The sequence below is a fragment of the Macaca thibetana genome, chromosome 9 (genome assembly GCF_024542745.1).
Source record: "Macaca thibetana thibetana isolate TM-01 chromosome 9, ASM2454274v1, whole genome shotgun sequence".
Taxonomy (NCBI): Eukaryota; Metazoa; Chordata; class Mammalia; order Primates; family Cercopithecidae; genus Macaca; species Macaca thibetana.
The window spans coordinates 38,295,677-38,314,189 of record NC_065586.1 but is presented as its reverse complement, the minus strand read 5'-3'; the positions used below and the strand labels follow the sequence as shown (position 1 = coordinate 38,314,189).

The 18,513-nt window shown below is 40.2% G+C and overlaps 1 protein-coding gene across 3 annotated transcripts in view; it reads right to left on the bottom strand.

The window, feature by feature from the left end:
- Window positions 1-17,181, bottom strand: part of LOC126963099 (zinc finger protein 33B) — a 52,012-nt gene extending 34,831 nt beyond the window's left edge. For 2 of the 3 annotated variants that reach the window (XM_050805054.1, XM_050805055.1), the window contains exons 1-4: window positions 17,010-17,181; window positions 15,446-15,498; window positions 10,822-10,966; window positions 10,451-10,546 (exon numbers count right to left, since the gene is read on the bottom strand). In XM_050805054.1, the coding sequence (XP_050661011.1) occupies window positions 10,451-10,546; window positions 10,822-10,966; window positions 15,446-15,498; window positions 17,010-17,022 (307 nt within the window). In that variant the 5' untranslated portion in view covers window positions 17,023-17,181. The remainder of the gene's footprint in view (window positions 1-10,450; window positions 10,547-10,821; window positions 10,967-15,445; window positions 15,499-17,009) is intronic. The other variant, XM_050805056.1, reaches the window with a different exon arrangement.
- Between the last annotated feature and the right edge of the window lie 1,332 nt (window positions 17,182-18,513).

The window sequence follows — 18,513 nt, the reverse complement described above, 5'->3', positions numbered from 1 at the left end:
GAGACCCCGTTTCCACCAAAAAAAAAAAAAAAAAAAAAAAAAGATTGCTGGGCATAGTGGGCATGGTGGTGTACAGCTGTAGTCCCCTCAGGAGGCTGAGTGGGGAGGATCACTTAAGCCTGGGAGTTCGAGGCTGCAGTGAGCCATAATTGTACCACTGCACTCCAGCCTGGGCGGCAGAGTGAGACTCTGTCTCTTTAAAAAAAAAAAAAATACAAATGCAAATGAATAAAATGAATGAATGATACATATGAATACAGATACAAAGCTACACACACACACACACACACAAATACTAGTAAAATATATTTAATGGTATATTAAGAGGACTATACACCATGACCAAGTGAGCAAGGGGGATTTATCCTGGAAATGCTTGTGTGGTTCAACATAAGAAAATCAATGTTTAAAAAAAAAAAAGAAAAAGAAAGAAAGAAAGAAAATCAATGCAATATACTTCATTAATAAAACAAGTAAAAAAAAGGACATGATCATCGCAGTTGATGCAGGAAAGGCAGTTGACAAAATCCAGCCCCCTTTCAGGATAAATACATTCAGAAAACACAAAACAGAATAGAACTTCTTCAACATGACAAAGGGCATTTATGGAAAATTCACAGTTTGGCCCGGCGCGGTGGCTCACGCCTGTAATCCCAGCACTTTGGGAGGTTGAGGCGGGCGGATCACTTGAGGTCAGGAGATCGAGACCATCCTGGCTAACATGGTGAAACCCCGTCTCTACTAAAAACATAAAAAATTAGCTGGGCGTGGTGGCAGGCACCTGTAGTCCCAGCTACTCGGGAGGCTGAGGCAGGAGAAAGGTGTGAACCTGGGAGACGGAGCTTGCAGTGAGTTGAGATCGCGCCACTGCATTCCAGCCTGGGCAAAAGAGCGAGACTCCGTCTCAAAAAAAAAAAAACGAAAATTCACAGCTTTACATCATATTCACTGATGAAAGAAAGCTTTCCTCTTAACATCAGGAAGACAAAAATACCCACTTCTGCCAGTGCTATTTAACACTGCAGTAGATGTTCCAGCCAAGCAAGAAAAAGAAAGGCATCCATTGCAAAGGAAGATGTAAAACTATGTCTACTCACAGGTGATATAATCCTAAAGATAGATTATAAAGAATCTACAAGAAAGATACTATAGCTAATGAATGAATTCTGCAAAGTTGCAGGATACATCAACACACAAAAATCAGTTGTGTTGCTACACACCTGCAAAGAACAATCTGAAAAGAAAATTAAGAAAACAATTCTATCTATAGCATCATCTAAAATAAAATGCTATCTAGAAATAAAGTTAACCAACAAGGTGCAAGACTTGTACACTGAAAACTACAAAATACTGATGAAAAATATTAAAGAAGGCATAAATAAAGGAAACAGTATCTCATGCTCATAGTTTGAGAGATGTCATATTGTTAAAAGGACAATACCATCCAAAATGATTTACAGATTTAACACAATCCCTATCAAAATTCCATCAGCATTTTTACCAAAATAAAAAGCTGATTCTTAAAGTCACATGGAATTATAAGGGCCCTGAATAGCCAAAACGATTTTTAGAAACAAGAACAAAGTCAGAGGGCTCAAAATGTCCAATTTCACAACTTATTAGAAAGCTACAGTAATCCAAATAGTGTGGTCATGGCATAGGTATAGACATACAAACAGAATACAAGTGAGAGCCCAAAAATACACTACCTGTGGCCAACTGATTTTTGACAAGGGTGTCAATTCTATTCACTGGGAGAAAGAAAAGCCTTTTCTTTCAGTTGATGCAGGCCAAATATTGTCACGCTACTGACATGAAATATTCACAACAGTCATACTCACAGAGACAAAATACATTAGAGGTTGCCACAGACTGGTAGGAAGGGGGAATGAGTAGTTACTGATTAACGGCAATAGAGTTTCTGTTTGAAGTAATGAAAATGTTTTCGAAATTGTGGTAATGGCTATACAACATTGTGAGTGCAATGCCACTGGACTGTACACTTAAAAACTGTTAAAACGGCAAATGTCATGTTATATATATTCTACCACACATAAAACAAGATATTGTCAAAATGCTTCGACATCTTTTGGGGAATACCTGACTGAATTTCTTTTGCATTTTTGTCAACAGTCTGTCAAATGTCTTAGCTTCGGCTGCTATAACAAAATACCATAGACTGTGTGGCTCAAACAACAGAAGTTTATTTCCTCACGGTTCCGAATGCTAGAAGTCTGAGATCAGGATGCCAGCATGGCCAGGGCCTGGTGAGGGCCTCTTCCCAGCTTGCAGACAGCCATGGTGAGGGCCTCTTCCCAGCTTGCAGACGGCCACTGCATGTTCACATTGCCTTTCCTCTGTGCACATAGAGAGTGAGCAAGCTCTCACTTCCTCTTCCTGTAAGGCACTAACCTCATCGTGAGGGCCCCACCCTCATAACCTAATCTAACCCTAATTACCTCCCAAGGGCTCCACATCTCCAAACACCACCACACTGGGGGTGAGGGCTCCAACTACATGAACATATAGTCTATAACAGCATAATCAGTGTTGAGGTTTTCTATTCCATTGTTCTATGTGTATGTTCTACTAATGTGTATATTCTACCAACATCCTGTCCTCTTATTATAGCTATTAATATATACATACAGTAGTCATTCCTTATCCAAGGGGGATACATTCCAAGACACCCAGTGGAAGCCTGAAACCTCACATAGTATTGAGCCCTATAAATACTATATTTTTTCCTAAATATACAAACCTATGATAAAGTTTAATTTATAAATTAGGGACAGGGAAAGATTAACAACATCATAAAATAGAAAAGTTACAACAATATGCTAGCATCACTATTGCATTTTAGGGCCATTATTAAGTAAAATAAGGGTTACTTGAACACATATCATGAGAGTAAATAATCAAGACAGTTATTAAGTAATTAACTCATGGGTAGCATATACAGCCTGGGTATGCTGGACACAGGGTTGACTCATGTCCTGGGACAGGACAGTGCAAAATTTCATCATGCTACTCACAACAGTGTGCAATTTAAAACTTAGGAATTACTTATTTCTGAAGTTTCCTATTTAATATTTTTGAACCAGAGTTGACCTCAGGTAACTGAAACTGCAGAAAGCAAAACCACAGAAAAGGGGAGATTAATGTAATAAGCCTTAACACTGGATACAGTAATTCCTCCTACTATTCTTTTTCTCAAAACTTCTGAGAAAAATTTTCTCAAAATTGTTTAATATATATATGTAGTTCCTTTGACTGTTTATGCAAATTTTGGAATAAGCTTAAAGCTGAGAAAAACCTTACTGGAATCTTGACAGGAATGCCATTAAACCTACAGATCTGGCTGGGTGCGGTGGCTCACGTCTGTAATCCCAGCACTTTGGGAGGCCGAGGCGGGCGGATCATGAGGTCAGGAGATCGAGACCATCCTGGCTAACACTGTGAAACCCCGTCTCTACTAAAAATACAAAAAATTAGCCAGGCGTGGTGGCAGACGCCTGTAGTCGCAGCTACTGGGACTGCAAGAGAATGGCATTAACCCAGGAGGTGGAATTTGCAGTGAGCCGAGATCACGCCACTGAGTGAGTCTCACAGAGTGAGACTCTATCTCAAAAAAACAAGCAAATAAACAAACAAAAAAACCTACAGATCAATTTGGAGAGAACTAGCATACTTACTGCGTTTTCCAATCTATCAAGAGACCATGCGTCTTCATTTATTTCAGTAGTCTTTTATTTCTTTCATCAGCATTTTTTAATTTTCAGCACAGAAGTCCTATACATATTTCGTTCAATTTATACCAAAGTATTTAATTTTCTATGGAATAAGTGGTATTATGTTTTTAATTTAAATTTGCATATATTCATTGTTAGTGGAGAGAAATTGATTATATGTGTTCATCTTGGACACTGAAACTTTTTGGAAATCATTCATTCATTCTAGAAGGTCTTCATTTTCTTTTCTTTGTTTTTGAGACAGAGTTTCGCTCTTGTTGCCCAGGCTGGCATGCAATGGCGTGATCTCGGCTCATCGCAACCTCTGCCTCCCAGGTTCAAGCGATTCTCCTGCCTCCCGAGTAGCTGGGATTACTGCTATGCGCCACCACACCCAGCTAATTTTGTATTTTTAGTAGAGATGGGGTTTCTCCATATTGGTCAGGCTGCTCTTGAACTCCCAACCCCAGGTGATCTACCCACCTCAGCCTCACAAAGTGCTGGGATTATAGGCATGAGCCATGGCGCCTGGCCTGAGGTTTTTATTTTCTAAGATTCCTTGTAATATTCTACATATACAATCATGTCATATGTAAATATAAAGTTTTATTTCTTCTCTATGCATATGTTTTCTATCTCATTTTCTTGCCTCATTGTGCTTGATAGAAGTTACAATACTGCAATGAATAAGATTGGCAAGAGCAAACATCCTTGCCTCGTTTCCAGTTTTACAGGGAAAGCATTCATCTTACCAGCAAATACATTTGCTATAGATATTTTGTGCATGTTCATTTATCAAACTGAGGAAGATCTTCTTAATGTCTTGTATGGAGAGTTTTTACCATGGATGGATATTCCATTTTGTCAAATGTTTTCTCTACATTAACTAAGGCTATATAATTTTTCTTCTTTAGCCTATGGTGGGTTAATTACATTGATTGATTTCTGAATGTTGAACCAGTCTTGCTTACATAACTCAAGTAAATCCCACTTGGTTATGGTGTATACTTTTTACATGGCTGTTTTCTGTTTGCTAGTATTTTGTTAAAGATTTTCGCTAGTAAATTTATGGGAGGTATAGGTCTGTAGTTTTATTATTTTTGTACTGTCTGTATGGTTTTGACATCAAAATAATTTTTTAAATGTGTTAAGAAATGTTCCCTCTTGGCTGGGCGCAGTGGCTCACGCTTGTAATCCCAGCACTTTGGGAGGCCGAGGTGGGTGGACCACGAGGTCAGGAGTTCGGGACCAGCCTGGCCAATATGGTGAAACCTCGTCTTTACTAAAAGTATAAAAATTAGCCGAGCGTGGTGGCATGCGCCTATAGTCCCAGCTACTAGGGAAGCTGAAGCAGGAGAATCACTTGAACCTGGAAGGCAGAGATTGCAGTGAGCCGAGATTGCACCACTGCACTCCAGCCTGGGTGACAGAGCAAGACCCTGTCTCAATAAATAAATAAATAAATAAATAAATAAATAATAAAATAAAATAATGTTCCCGCTTCTATTTTCTGAGGACATTGTGTAAAATCATCATTAATTCTTGTGTAAATGTTTGCTAGAATTCTCTAGTGAGGACTGCAGCTCTCTTGTACTCGGAAACTGGTTTTTTGGAGGTTTTTATTTAAAATTTAAATTATTTTATTCAAATTATGTCAACCTTTATGAATATCTATGCGTCATTCAAATTACCTGTATCACCCTGATTTGAGTTGTAATAGTCTGTGATTTCTGAAGAACTGATACATTTCTTCCATGTTGTCATTTTGTTTTGTTTTGCTTTGCTTTTTTGAGACAGAGTTTTGCTCTACTGCCCAGGCTAGAGTGCAATGGCGCAATCTCAGCTCACTGCAACCTCCCACTCCCTGGGTTCAAGCTATTCTCCTGCCTCCACCTCCTGAGTAGATGGGATTACAGGCATGCGTCACCACGCCAGGCTAATTTTTGTATTTGTAGTAGAGACAGAGTTTCACCATGTTGTCCAGGGTGGTCGCCAACTCTTGACCTCAGGTGATCCACCCGCCTTGACCTCCCAAAGTGCTGGGATAACAGGCATGAGCCACCACACCTGGCCTATGTTGTCATATTTATGAGCATAAAGTTGTTGACAAGATTTCCTTATTATACTATTAAATGGATGGTGGAGTGATATTCCCTGTTTCATTCCAGATATTGATGATTTGTCATCTCATTTTATATTTTTAATCAATATTGCTAGACGTTTATCAATTTTATTGATTTTTTTCCAAAGATCCCTCTCTTTCATTAGTTTTCTCTACTTTTTCCTATTTTCAATTTTACTGATTTCTGCTTCCAGTATTATTTTCTTCCCTCCACTTAACAGTGGTTTTATTTTGCTCTTTGCTAGTTTCTTAAGGTAGAAAGTCAATTATGGGTTTGCGACCTATTATCCTCTTTAGAGTTAGCATTTAGTGCTACACATTTCTCTACCAGCACTGCTTTAGCTACCTCCCACATATATTGAAACGGTATGGTCTCATTTTCATTAAGTCTATGCACTTCTACTATTGAATTTGAGGCCTCTTCTTCACTCTAGACTTTATTTAGAAGTCTGAGGTTTAATTTCTAAATGATTAGATATTTACCTATTATCATTCTATTACTGTAGTTTGGTTTCATTATGGCCAGAAAACATACATACTCAGAATGATTTCAATTATTTTAAATCTGTCAAGGCTTATTTATGGCCCAGGATATGATCTATCTTTCTGAATATTCCATGGACACTTCAGGAAAAAATTGTATTTTGCTGTTGTTGGGCACTATTCTTTTTCTTTTCTTTTTTTTTTTTTTTTTTTTTTGAGACAGAGTCTCACTCTGCTATAACCCAAGCTAGAGTGTAGTAGCACAATCTTGGCTCACTGGAATCTTCGCCTCCCGGTTCAAGCGATTCTCCTGCCTCAGCTTCCTAAGTAGCTGGAACTACAGGCATGCGCCACCATGTCTGGCTAATTTTGGTATTTTTAGGAGAGACAGGATTTCACCATGTTATCCAGGCTACTCTTGAACTCCTGACCTCAAGCAATCTGCCCACCTCAGCTTCCCAAAGTGTTGGAATTACAGGCGTGGGCCACCGCACCCAGTCTTGTTGAGCACTGTTCTACAGTGTTGCTTCAGTCCTGTTGGTTGATGTTGCTGTCCTGTTCTTCTATATCTGCCAGTAATCATGGCTGGTAATTCTACCAACTGCTAAGAGTGAAGTGATGAATTTTCCAACTACAGTTAAAAATGTGCTTTTCTCTTTTCAGCTCAATCAGTTTTGTTTTATGTACTTTGAGGTTTGCTAGAGACACATTTAGGATCACTGCATTTTTGTTGAATTGATCCTTTTGTCATTACATAATGTTCTTTTTGTCTAATAATTTTCTTTGCTCTGGAGTCTACTGTATTTGATATTAATAGTGACACTTTTTGTTTTGATTAATGTTTGTACAGTTTATCTTTTTATATACTTTATCAACCTATGTTGTTCACTATGTTATGAGTTTCCTAAGAAAACATTTTTAGGATGGGTGGAGGAAGATGGTAGAATAGAAAACGCCACCGATCATACCCACTCCCCTGGAGGAAGACTAAGATTGGCAACTATACACAAAAGCAGCAGTTTCACGGGAACTAAAAGTCAGGTGAGCACTTACAGACCATGGTTTTCACTTCATGTGGCTGAAAGAGAACAGTTTGGAAGTTCCTAAAAAAACTATAAATAGAGCTATCAAATGATCCAGCAATCCCACTCCTAGGTATATACCCAAAAGAAAAGAAACCAGTACATTAATGAGACATCTCTGCTCCCATGTTTACTGCAGCACTATTCACAAGAGCTAAGATTTGGAATCAACCCAAGTGTACATTCACAGATAAACAGATAAAGAAAATGTGGTACATATACACAATGGAGTACCATTCAGCCATAAAAAATGAGAGCTCCTGTCATATGCAACAACCTAGACGGAAATGGAGGCACAGAATATTAAATTTTGAATGTTATCACTTATTTGTGAAAGCTAAAAATTAAAACAACTGAACTCATGGAGATGAGGTAGAAAGTGAAAGGACGGTTACCAGAGGCTGGGAAAGATAATGGGGTAGGGTAGGGGGAAGGTGAGGATAGTTAAAGGGTACAAAAAAATAGTTAGAAAGAATGAATAAGACCTAGTATTTGCTAGCACAACAGGGTGACTATAGTCAAAAATAATTTCATTGTACATTTTAAAGTGACTAAAAGAGTATAACTGGATTGTTTATAACACAAAAGATAAACACTTGTGGGAATAGATACCCAGTTTACCCTAATGTGATTATTAGACATTGCATGCCTGTATCAAAACATCTCCTGTACCCCAAAAACATATACACCTACTATGTACTCACAAAAATTAAAAATTTTAGAATCATGCTTTATGTTTTTTCTATTCTGCCAATATATATTTTAATTAGTGTACTTTTTACATTTAAGGTAAATATTGCTCTGTTAGGCTGCTATTTGTTTTGTTTTCTATAAATATTTTTTATGGAATATAAATATTCCTAAATTTTAGATTCCATCTTGGTTTATTTACAGTGTTTCTAAGTGTACCACATTTTATAGTTTTCTCAGTAGTTGTTCCAGGTATAAAAATGTACGTATGTAACTTATCACACTCCGTCAGGCATTTTACCACTTCAAGTGAAATGTACCAAGTTTCATTCCACTTAGGCCCCTTTACCCTCCCCACTTTTAAAATATAATTGTGTTAAGTGTTTCCCCTACATACAGAGCATTTTGCTCCAACCATCGAAAATGATTCTAGAAACTCATGAGAAAAATATATTTATCCCCATTTCTGCCAACCTCCAATCTTCTTTCTTTCCTGAATTCCAAGCCTTCTTTTGTTATTTCCTTTCTATTTAGAGAACTTTTAGCCAATTTTTAAAGGTAGGTTTGCTAGCAACATTTTCTCTTAGCTTCCCTGTCTAATAATGCCTTTAGTTCCCCTTTATTCATGAATATAGTTTCAAAAGATACAGAATTTTTATTTGATAGTGCTTCTCTTTCAGTTCTTGAGAAAATATACTACTTCCTTCCAGCTACCACAGTTTCAGAAGAGAAATCCACAGTCATTCCCTGTAGGGAATGTGTTGCTTCTCCCTGGCTACCTTGAATATTTTTTTTGTCTTCAGTTTTCAAAGATTTAATTACAGTGGGAGTTTGCCATGGACTTAACTTATTTGATGTTACTTCAGACTTGGGAAAGTGTAGTTTTATAACTTTTGCTAAATTTGAGAAGGTCCAGCCATTACTTCTTCAAATACTTTAAACACCTCTTTCCCTTCTTTCTGATGTTACAAATGTCAGTTCTTTTGTTATTGCCCCATTTTCCAAATACCGAGAGAATCAAACCTCATCCCATTCCCTCCTGCCTTCTGGCTTTGTCTAAGCTACCATAAGGAAAACTACCATAGGCCTTTAATGAGCTCTCTATGCCCTATGCCCCGCCCAACATTTTCTCTACACAGGTGAGAAACATCTTATAGAAATATAAATCAGATGTTGCTCATCTGCTGAAAATCTACCACTAAATTAAAAATAAAATTAACTGAGTAAGGCTTATGATAGGCTCACCTTTGGACTCTAGCTGCCTCCCTCAACTCACCTCCTGCCCTTCTTCCAATCAACTCCTCCTTTCAGTCACTGTGACTTTTTGGTTATTCCTGAAAACCACCAAGCACATTCCTGTCCAAGGCTAGAAGCTGCAACTACTCCTGCTGAAAAGGGACAGAATCCTCATGGCTCACACAGTCATTTCATTCAAGTTTCTGCTCTAATGTTGACCTCATTAAGGTTTCCCCTGACTGTTCCTGAAAGTACTACATTCAGCCAATCTAACTTGCTTTAATTTCTGTCATAGTCTTCAAAACCACAGAACACTTAATACACATAAACATGTAAGTATATATACTTAGAGACATAATTTTTTATATATATATATATTTACTTACTTATTTTTGAGACAGAGTCTCGCTCTGTCACCCAGGCTGGAGTGCAGTGGTGCAATCTCAGCTCACTGCAACCTCTGCCTCCTGGGTTCAAGTGATTCTCCTGCCTTGGCCTCCCAAGTAGCTGGGATTACAGGCACCTGCCATCATGCCCAGGTAATTTTGTATTTTTAGTACAGATGGGGTTTCATTATGTTGGTCAGGCTGTTCTCGAACTCCTGACCTCAAGTGATCTGCCCACCTCGACCTGTGCTGGGATTACAGGTATGAGCTACCACGCCCGGCCCAGCCTAATTTTTTTCATTGTCCTCAGCACACAGCAAGTACTCAAAACTTATTTGCTGAGCTTAAAAATGAGTGTATAAAAAAATTATGACGACAGAATAAACACAAAACAATGGAGGTTAAGATGGGACACTGAAAGTGCTTTGAGAAAAATAACCAACAATAGTAAAGTTAAGGTGGGCAAAGACTGAACTATTGGCAGTTGTAAGAATGGTAAACATTCAAAAAATGATTCAAAAAATGATTCAAGAAGAAGAAATTTTTTGTGAGTAGTATCTGGAGGTTTGATTAGGTATCAGTATTCTCCATCACTTTCAGAGGTTAGGACCCCTATGGAGATGTTCTTGAAAAACGTTCCAAAGTTGCCAATCCCTGAACTAACTACTGGGAAACAACAAATCCCCTGATGTCAATCTGTGTAGTACATATTAAACTCACCTGGAAAGCTCTGGCTTGGGAATTCTTCCTCCAGTCTCCATGGCTCTTCTCCTTGTTCTAGCCTGAAGATCACCTCTGGTTTGTGAACACAATACCCTGTTGACAGGAAATAATTTAGGATTTGGACAAAGCAGTCTAGACCTCAGGCCTTTGAAGCAGGAAGAAGCTTCTGGGGCTGCTTCAAGTTGCCAGTGGAACATTTTCACTGGAGAGGTGAACACAAGTATCTTCCGGTGCTCAGAGGTGATCAATCAACACTGACTCCTGAAGCCTAACCTTAAATATCATTAAACTATACAGACTGCCCATATGTTTCATAATCAAAAGAATAAACAAATGCTATTTAGAATGATACAGTGAACCGACCTTACCCACTGAGACAAGGTTGCTGTAGTTCTCCAGCATCACATCTCTATACAGAGCCCTCTGACTAGGATCCAGGTGCTGCCACTCCTCCTGGCTGAAGCCCACAGTCACATCTTCAAATGATACTGATCCCTGGAACTTCTGTTCTACCTGAAATGTTCAGAATTAGGTGGCATGAAAAAAGAAGTATGGGCTAATCCTTACCATGATTATTATTCAGAGTATTTGTTTTGCTTTATACTTTTAGGGAAAAAAGATCATAACAGAAATATTCTGCCATTAATGCATTAAGATATTAATTCATGCAAAAAAAAAAATCAAGTTCCTACAATGTACCTGAAATTATCATCACTGCTAGAAATACTAAGATTAATAAAAATCTTCCTGTGTTCAAAGAACACACAGAGTGGTAAGAAAATATATGTGGTAATATGTTATAAGTACTAAGGTGAAAGTACAAACCCAATAGACTAATGTTAGGAGCAAAGTTAGCTCTGCTTTGAGCTTCACTGAGGAAGTACAACTGTTGGTTGAATTATGAAGAACACTCTGTTATGTTCTTTATAAGCGTGGGGCGATGACACAAGCAAAAGTGAGGGCCTGCAACACACTGCAGACTTCAACAAAAGGGCAGACAGCACAGGAGATGGCCTGGTGCTGTCTTGAGAAGAAAAGCCAAGCAAATGGGTTATAGAGTAATTTTAGACCAATGGTCTCCAAAGTATTTGATCATTTACGATTTTCAAGAATATTACTGTGAACTACAGATTTGTATTTACAAATCACAGAAATAAACTGTCAGTACATTTATTATGAATTCTAATTTTATTTTCATTTGGATTTAAAAATGTAGAAAAAGAGCCTGACGTTTTCTTCATCACAATACATATTCTGGGTTCTAATCCTTTAATTCAGAGATAATAATAAGGATGTGTAGAAAATGGAAAGATTTTGGAACTACTATACTTGAAACATCTGTAAGGTACATAGGAGAAGATATCCAATTGGACTGTTCTGGATATCCTCTAGGGCGCATCTTTTAGGGATCACTGCTGTGAAAAAGGGAGAGCCAAAGATGAGATGTGAGCATATACTGAAATTACGTGACCAGGTTTTGTTTACAGAACCAATTCTATTGAGAACGGCAAAGAACAAAACAACATTTACATAAACTACTGTAGAAGAAACCAGGTTGCAAATAGGGCACAGATAATAGGAGACAGAGCAACAAAATGTAGTCACCAATTCATTAAGAAAAAAAATGTTTCCTCTGCCTATCCCCATGAACAGCTGCCCAGATACAAGAGCCACAATGTAAACCAGGAAAGTTAGGGCAAAATAGGTTGGACACAGTATTCTAGCAAGAAATGTCCTAAATATATTAAATTTGACACATAGGTTGGGTGCAGTGGCTCATGCCTGTAATCTCAGCACTTTGGGAGGCCAAGGCAGGTAGATCACCTGAGGTCAAGAGTTCGAGACCAGCCTGACCAAAATAGCGAAACTCCATCTCTACTAAAAATACAAAAAATTAGCCAGGTATGGTGGCCGGCACCTGTAATCCCAGCTACTCAGGAGGCTGAGACAGGAGAATCCCTTTAACCTGGGAGGCAGACATTGCAGTGAGCCGAGGTCGACACCATTGCACTCCAGCCTGGGTAACAAAAGCAAAACTCCATCTCAAAAAAAAAAAAAAAAAAAAGCATAATATGAAGATCAAAGATCAAGAATGAAATAAGGACTACAGAGACATTTATAATATAGTGGGTGTTCAAAGCCATCAAGAGAAAATCAGAAGGTTGTCAGAAAACTGGGGAAAAAAAATAATCAAGAATGGAATTGGAGGCCAGGCACGGTGGCTCGCATCTGTAATCCTAGTACTTTAGGAGGTCAAGAGAGGCGGCTCACTTGAGGTCAGGAGTTCAAGACCAGCCTGGCCAACATGGCGAAACCCCACCTCTACTAAAAGTACAAAAAAATTAGCCAGGCGTGGTTGCGGGTGCTTGTAATCCCAGTTCCTTGGGAGGCTGAGGCAGGAGAATCACTTGAACCCGGGAGGTGGAAGTTGCAGTGAGTTGAGATCACACCACTGCACTCCAGCCTGGGAAACTCTGTCTCAAAAAAAAAAGGTAAGTAGTTCTTCCCAAATTTATATATAGTTTCAATTCAACCCCAAAGAAAGGCTCAGCAAGTTATTTTATGAATACTAACAACATTTGTATGGAAATGCAAGAAACTAGGACGAGCCAGGATCTTGCTGAAGAAAAAAATGTGTTAAACCTGCTACTAGACACCAAGATGTTTCACCAAGTGTGGTACTGGCACAACCAACCAACAGAACACAGTCCAAAAAACACACAGACATATATATACACACAATTGACGACAAATATCACAATGTAAAACAGTGGGGAAAGGACGGTGTTTTCAAAAATAATTCTACATTAATTGTATGAAAAAAAGGAATCTGACATCTACCTCATACAAAAGTAGACACTCATTCCAATGAAAGAGACGTAAATATGAATGCCAAAACAATAAATATTTGAAAAGATAACAAAAGAGATTATCTTCATGACCTCGAAGTAGGAAAAGTCATCTAAAATAGTACACAACACCAACAATAAACTTAATAAACTAATCTAGGGATTGGTAAACTTTTTCTGTAAAAAGTCAGACATTAAATATTTCACCAGGCACAGTGGCTCACACCTGTAATCCCTTGGGAGGCCAAGGCAGGCAGATCACTTGAGGCCAGGACTCCGAGACCAGCCTGGCCAAGTGAAACCCCATCTCTATTAAAATACAAAATTAGCTGGGTGTGATGGCACGTGCCTGTAATTTCAGCTACTTGGGGGACTTAGTCAGGAGAATTCCTTGAGCCCTGAACGCAGAGGCTGCAGTGAACCAAGATCACACCACTGCACTCTAGCCTGGGTGACTGAGTGAAACTCTCTCCAAAAAAAAAAAGAAAAAATGAGATATTAAACTTGGGGCTTTGCAGGCCAAAAGGTTCCTGTCACAACTAGTCAACTCTGTCACTGAAGCCACAGATTAAATGTAAATGAGTGAATGAGCAGAGAGGTGTCAGGATTGTGAAGGGGACAAGATGGCAGCTTCAGGAGTGCTGGCAATGTTCGTTTTGACCTATGTATTCATTACTTGCACCATGGATTTGTAATAATTCATTAAGTTCCATATTTAAAATTTAGGGGGTTTTCAATCTATCTGCTACACATGTAGAAATAAGATTCATTAAAAATTAAAATACGTAATCCCAGCACTTTGAGAGGACGAGGCAGGTGGATCATGTGGTCAGGAGACTGAGACCAGCCTGGCCAACATGGTGAAACCCTGTGTCTACTAAAAATACAAAAATTAGCTGGGCGTGGTGGCGTGTGCCTGTAATCTCAGCTACTCGGGAGGCTGAAGCAGGAAAATCGCTTGAACTAGGGAATCGGAGGTTACAGTGAGCCGAGATCGCACCACTGTGCTACAACCTGGTGACAGAGCGAGACTCTGTATCAAAAAAAAAATAAATAAATAAATACATTTTAATTTATTGGCCCTGCACACTGGCTCACGCCTGTAATCTCAGCACTTTGAGAGGCCAAGGAGGGCAGATCACGAGGTCGAGATATCAAGACCATCCTGGCCAACATGGTGAAACCCCATCTCTACTAAAAATACAAAAATTAGCCAGGTGTGGTGGCACATGCCTGTAGTCCCAGTTACTCGGGAAGTTGAGGCAAGAGAATCGCTTGCAGCCGGGAGGTAGAAGTTTCAGTGAGCCAAGATCACGCCACTGTACTCCAGCCAGGCGACAGAGCAAGACTCCTTCTCAAAAAATAAATAAATAAATAAATAAATAAATAAATAAATAAATAATTAAAATACATGTTAACTTAATTGATCAAACACTACATACAAAAGAAAATCGGAACCTGTGTAAAGTAAAAATGGAAAAAGCAGTTTGACTGAATAGGTTGTACTCATTTCAGGGCTATCACTGGAAGGTTATTCACTGTGGGTCTCTATGCATCTGCCAGGAAGTCTTTGTGTCTTCAGAAGAGTCAGTCTGTCTGTATCCAGTGTCTTCCTTTCTGCCACGGTTGTTGGAGACATAAGAACGTATGAAGCTCAACTTACTGACTCTAACTTGGCCCTGCTATTGATCTGTTATTTTCTGTTCAATTTTTATCTATTACTAATTTCTCATCTTAACATATTGGCTCTTGGCCCAGCACGGTGGCTCACGCTTGTAATCCCAGCACTTTGGGAGGCCTAGGATTGACTGAGCTCAGGAGTTCACGACCAGCCTGGGCAACACGGTAAAACCCGTCTCTAATAAAATGTAAAAAATTAGCCAGGCGTGGTGGCGTGCGCCTGTAGTTTCAGCTACTCAGGAGGCTGAGGCAGGAGAATTGCTTGAACCCGGGAGGCAGAGGTTGCAAAGGTAGCAGTGAACCGAGATGGTGACACTGCACTCCAGCCGGGGTGACAGAGCGAGACTCTGTCTCACAAAAAAAAACAACAAAAACCAACAACAACAACAAAAAACCCTATTGACTCTTACAAATTTCACAAAGTCCACTGCAAAATAAAGTAGGGAATTAATAAACAACTTACCTTGTTCATTTTGTTCTGTTCTTGGAAAGATGGAGACAACTCTGAAGATACAGCTGAGTCAGAAAAAGAGGAATGGGGTCATGAAAGATTAGGCCCGCCTGGCAACTCCCAGATTCTTCTGCCCCAAGAAGCCATACACACCCACTAGGTAAAATGCTCCCCCTGGGAAAATATCAATGTCCTCTGACACTTCAGAATAGGCGGTAGAAATGGTGAAAGACCACCCTAATATAACTCCAACATAATCATGTGGCTCTTGGGCACAAGATTTTTCACCTGGTGAAAGTAAATATTTACTTCCTTAAGGATTTCAATCTGCCTCGGTGTTCACAAAAAAATGCAAAATGATAATATTGGCCAAACAAGTTAATACATTTAATGAAGGAACATTAACACTAAAACCATTGTAAAAAATAGGACTAAGCTATCGATTTTCCAGTAATATTACTTAACCTCTGGTGAGTGACTCCACAGAAAGCCACAAGCGGCAGTGCTTCAAGGAAAAAATCAGTTTTAATTTCTTCATCTAACTTTGTTATTTCTCAAAAGGATGTTTTAAACTTGCTTTGACATGTGGAAAAGTAGACAATACTGGCTCAGGGGTCAGGAGATGTGACTTTCAGTCTTCCCTACTAACAAACTGTGATCCTGAACAAGTCATTAACCCTGACAAACAAACAAACAAAAAAAAATTTTTCTTCTAACAAATGAAGCAAAATTAGGAAATTCTTTTTTTTTCTTTTCTTTTCTTTTTTTTTGAGATGGAGTTTCGCTCTTGTTGCCCAGTCTGGAGTGCAATGGTGCGATATCGATCTCGGCTACCTGCAACCTCCGCTTCCCGGGTTCAAGCAATTCTCCGCCTCAGTAGCTGGGATTATAGGCATGCGCCATCATGTATGGCTACTTTTCCTATTTTTCTAGTAGAGAGGGGATTTCGCCACGTTGGTCAGGTTGGTCTCGAATTCCTGCCTTCAGGTGATCCACCGGCCTCGGCCTCCCAAAGTGCTGGGATTACAGGAGACAGCCACCCAGCCAGGCCAAAATTATGTAATTCTTTAAGATCCTTCCTGAGTGCAAGATCAAGTCAGGACAGAGGAACAGCAAATACCAAGATGCAGTGATGGACATGACCGGAGGGCAGTTTGGGACTTAGAGAGGATGAATGCAGAACTGGGAAGGGAGTTCGTAGGTCGGGGGGTGGTGGTGCGACTGCACCCGCCCTTCCCCACCCAGGTACCGCGCCGCCCTAGCACACGCGCACACGCTAGACCAGACAACTGCCCCTCCCGCAGGGCTCAGCGCGCGGATCGCGCAAGCGCACATGCCCTCCTCCGGACCCCAGCAAACGGGGCAACACACGCCGCGAAGCCCGCTCCGTACAGAGGCTGCGCCTTTGACGAACCGGCCTGGCGTCCTGGCAGACATGCTGCAGCCCCGCCCTCCCCGGCTTCCCCTGTGAGGTCCCCGGTACTCTTGGCCACCACCTGGCACTGGTCCCCTGCCGCCCGCCCCCGGAGTCGCGCGAGGTACTCTCTCCGTCCCTGCCCAACCCGCCTAGGCTTACCCCGCTTCCTCATCCGGTTGCATTAGCCATAGAAGAGCGCACAGACCCTTGAAATCCCGGGACCGCCTCCCACGCAAAACCTGAGACAAACAAAAGGAAAGGCGGAAACGCAAAATCGCAGAAGAGGTAGCCGGTGGCCCAAGCATGCGCAGAGCCCACGCGCAAAGCCTGGCGCTGTAGGCGCCCAACCTGGAAACTAACTTTCCCGTGAGGCAGCGCGAGCAGGCCTTCGGGATTGGCGGAGAGGTGCCCCCGCTAGGCAGTGAGCGGATGCGGTCTGAATTGGTGCGGGAGCTTCCCGCAGCCCTGGCTCTCCTGGGGCGCCCCAAAGGGATGCACTGAAGGGAGATCTGTGGGCAGTGAGTGTGCAGTTTAGACACAGACGCGTCAAGGAAGGGACAGGTGCGTGTCAGTTTCACGTTAAATGTTAGGAAGTAGATCTCGATTCAGTTTAAAAGACTGACACTATCGGCGATTCTTTGGGGGGAGCGGAGGAAAGGGGGAGGTGCCTCGGAAAGCTACTTCATCAAAATCGTTAAAGCAATAAACGGGAATTGTAGCTCAGTGAGAAAATAGACATAATCTAGAAGAAGAAAATAAATGTCACGTATGATTTCCTCTGTGACATTAAAATTGCTTGACTATATGGAAATACATTTAGTCTCTCTGTACCTTTCTTAGGAAGACAAAATTCCTAAAAGAACATCAACAAATTTTTGTATTTTTTCTTTGATCTTTAGTGCATTGTGTACTTTACAAAAGCATTCTCAACTTTATCCACAGTAAGTAAAAACCTAAATGAACAGACAGTATACGTTTTAAAAAGCAGGAAAAAATGCCTGAGAAATAGCTATATATAGCTGTATCTATCTATACATATAATATTGCTCTATTCAAAGTAGTTTGGCACCTGCTCCATGGAAATAAGACACCATGATTAAGCGTGTTCAAATACAGCATTTCAAAACAGTGAGGGAAAGAATGGAGTATTCCAAAGAGCATGTCATTCTGAACAATTTGGAATATAGAGATATACATAGATCACATGTGATAAAATTAACATGTATACAATATTGAAACATTTAAGCCAGTAAATGAGTATAAATTTTTGAAAATTGACATGTGGGCCAGGCACAGTGGCCAACACCTGTAATTCTGGCACTTTGGGAGGCGGAGGCAGGAGGACCACTTGATCCTTGGAGTTCAAGACCAGCCTGGGCACTATAAGATGGGACCCCCATCTCTACAAAAAATTAAAAATAACAATTAGCCAGGGATGTAGGCAAGCGCCTGTGATCCCAGGTACTCAGGAGGCTGAAGTTGGACGATCACTTGAGCCCTGGGTTGCAGTAAGCCGTCATGGCACCACTGCACTCCAGCCTGGGTGACAAAGTGAGACTTTGTCTCCAAAAAAAAAAAAGAAAAAAAAAAAAAAAAAGAAAAGGGATGTGATGCCAAAGACAGCAACTATAAATTTAGTATCAGTTACATTTTATAATAGAGA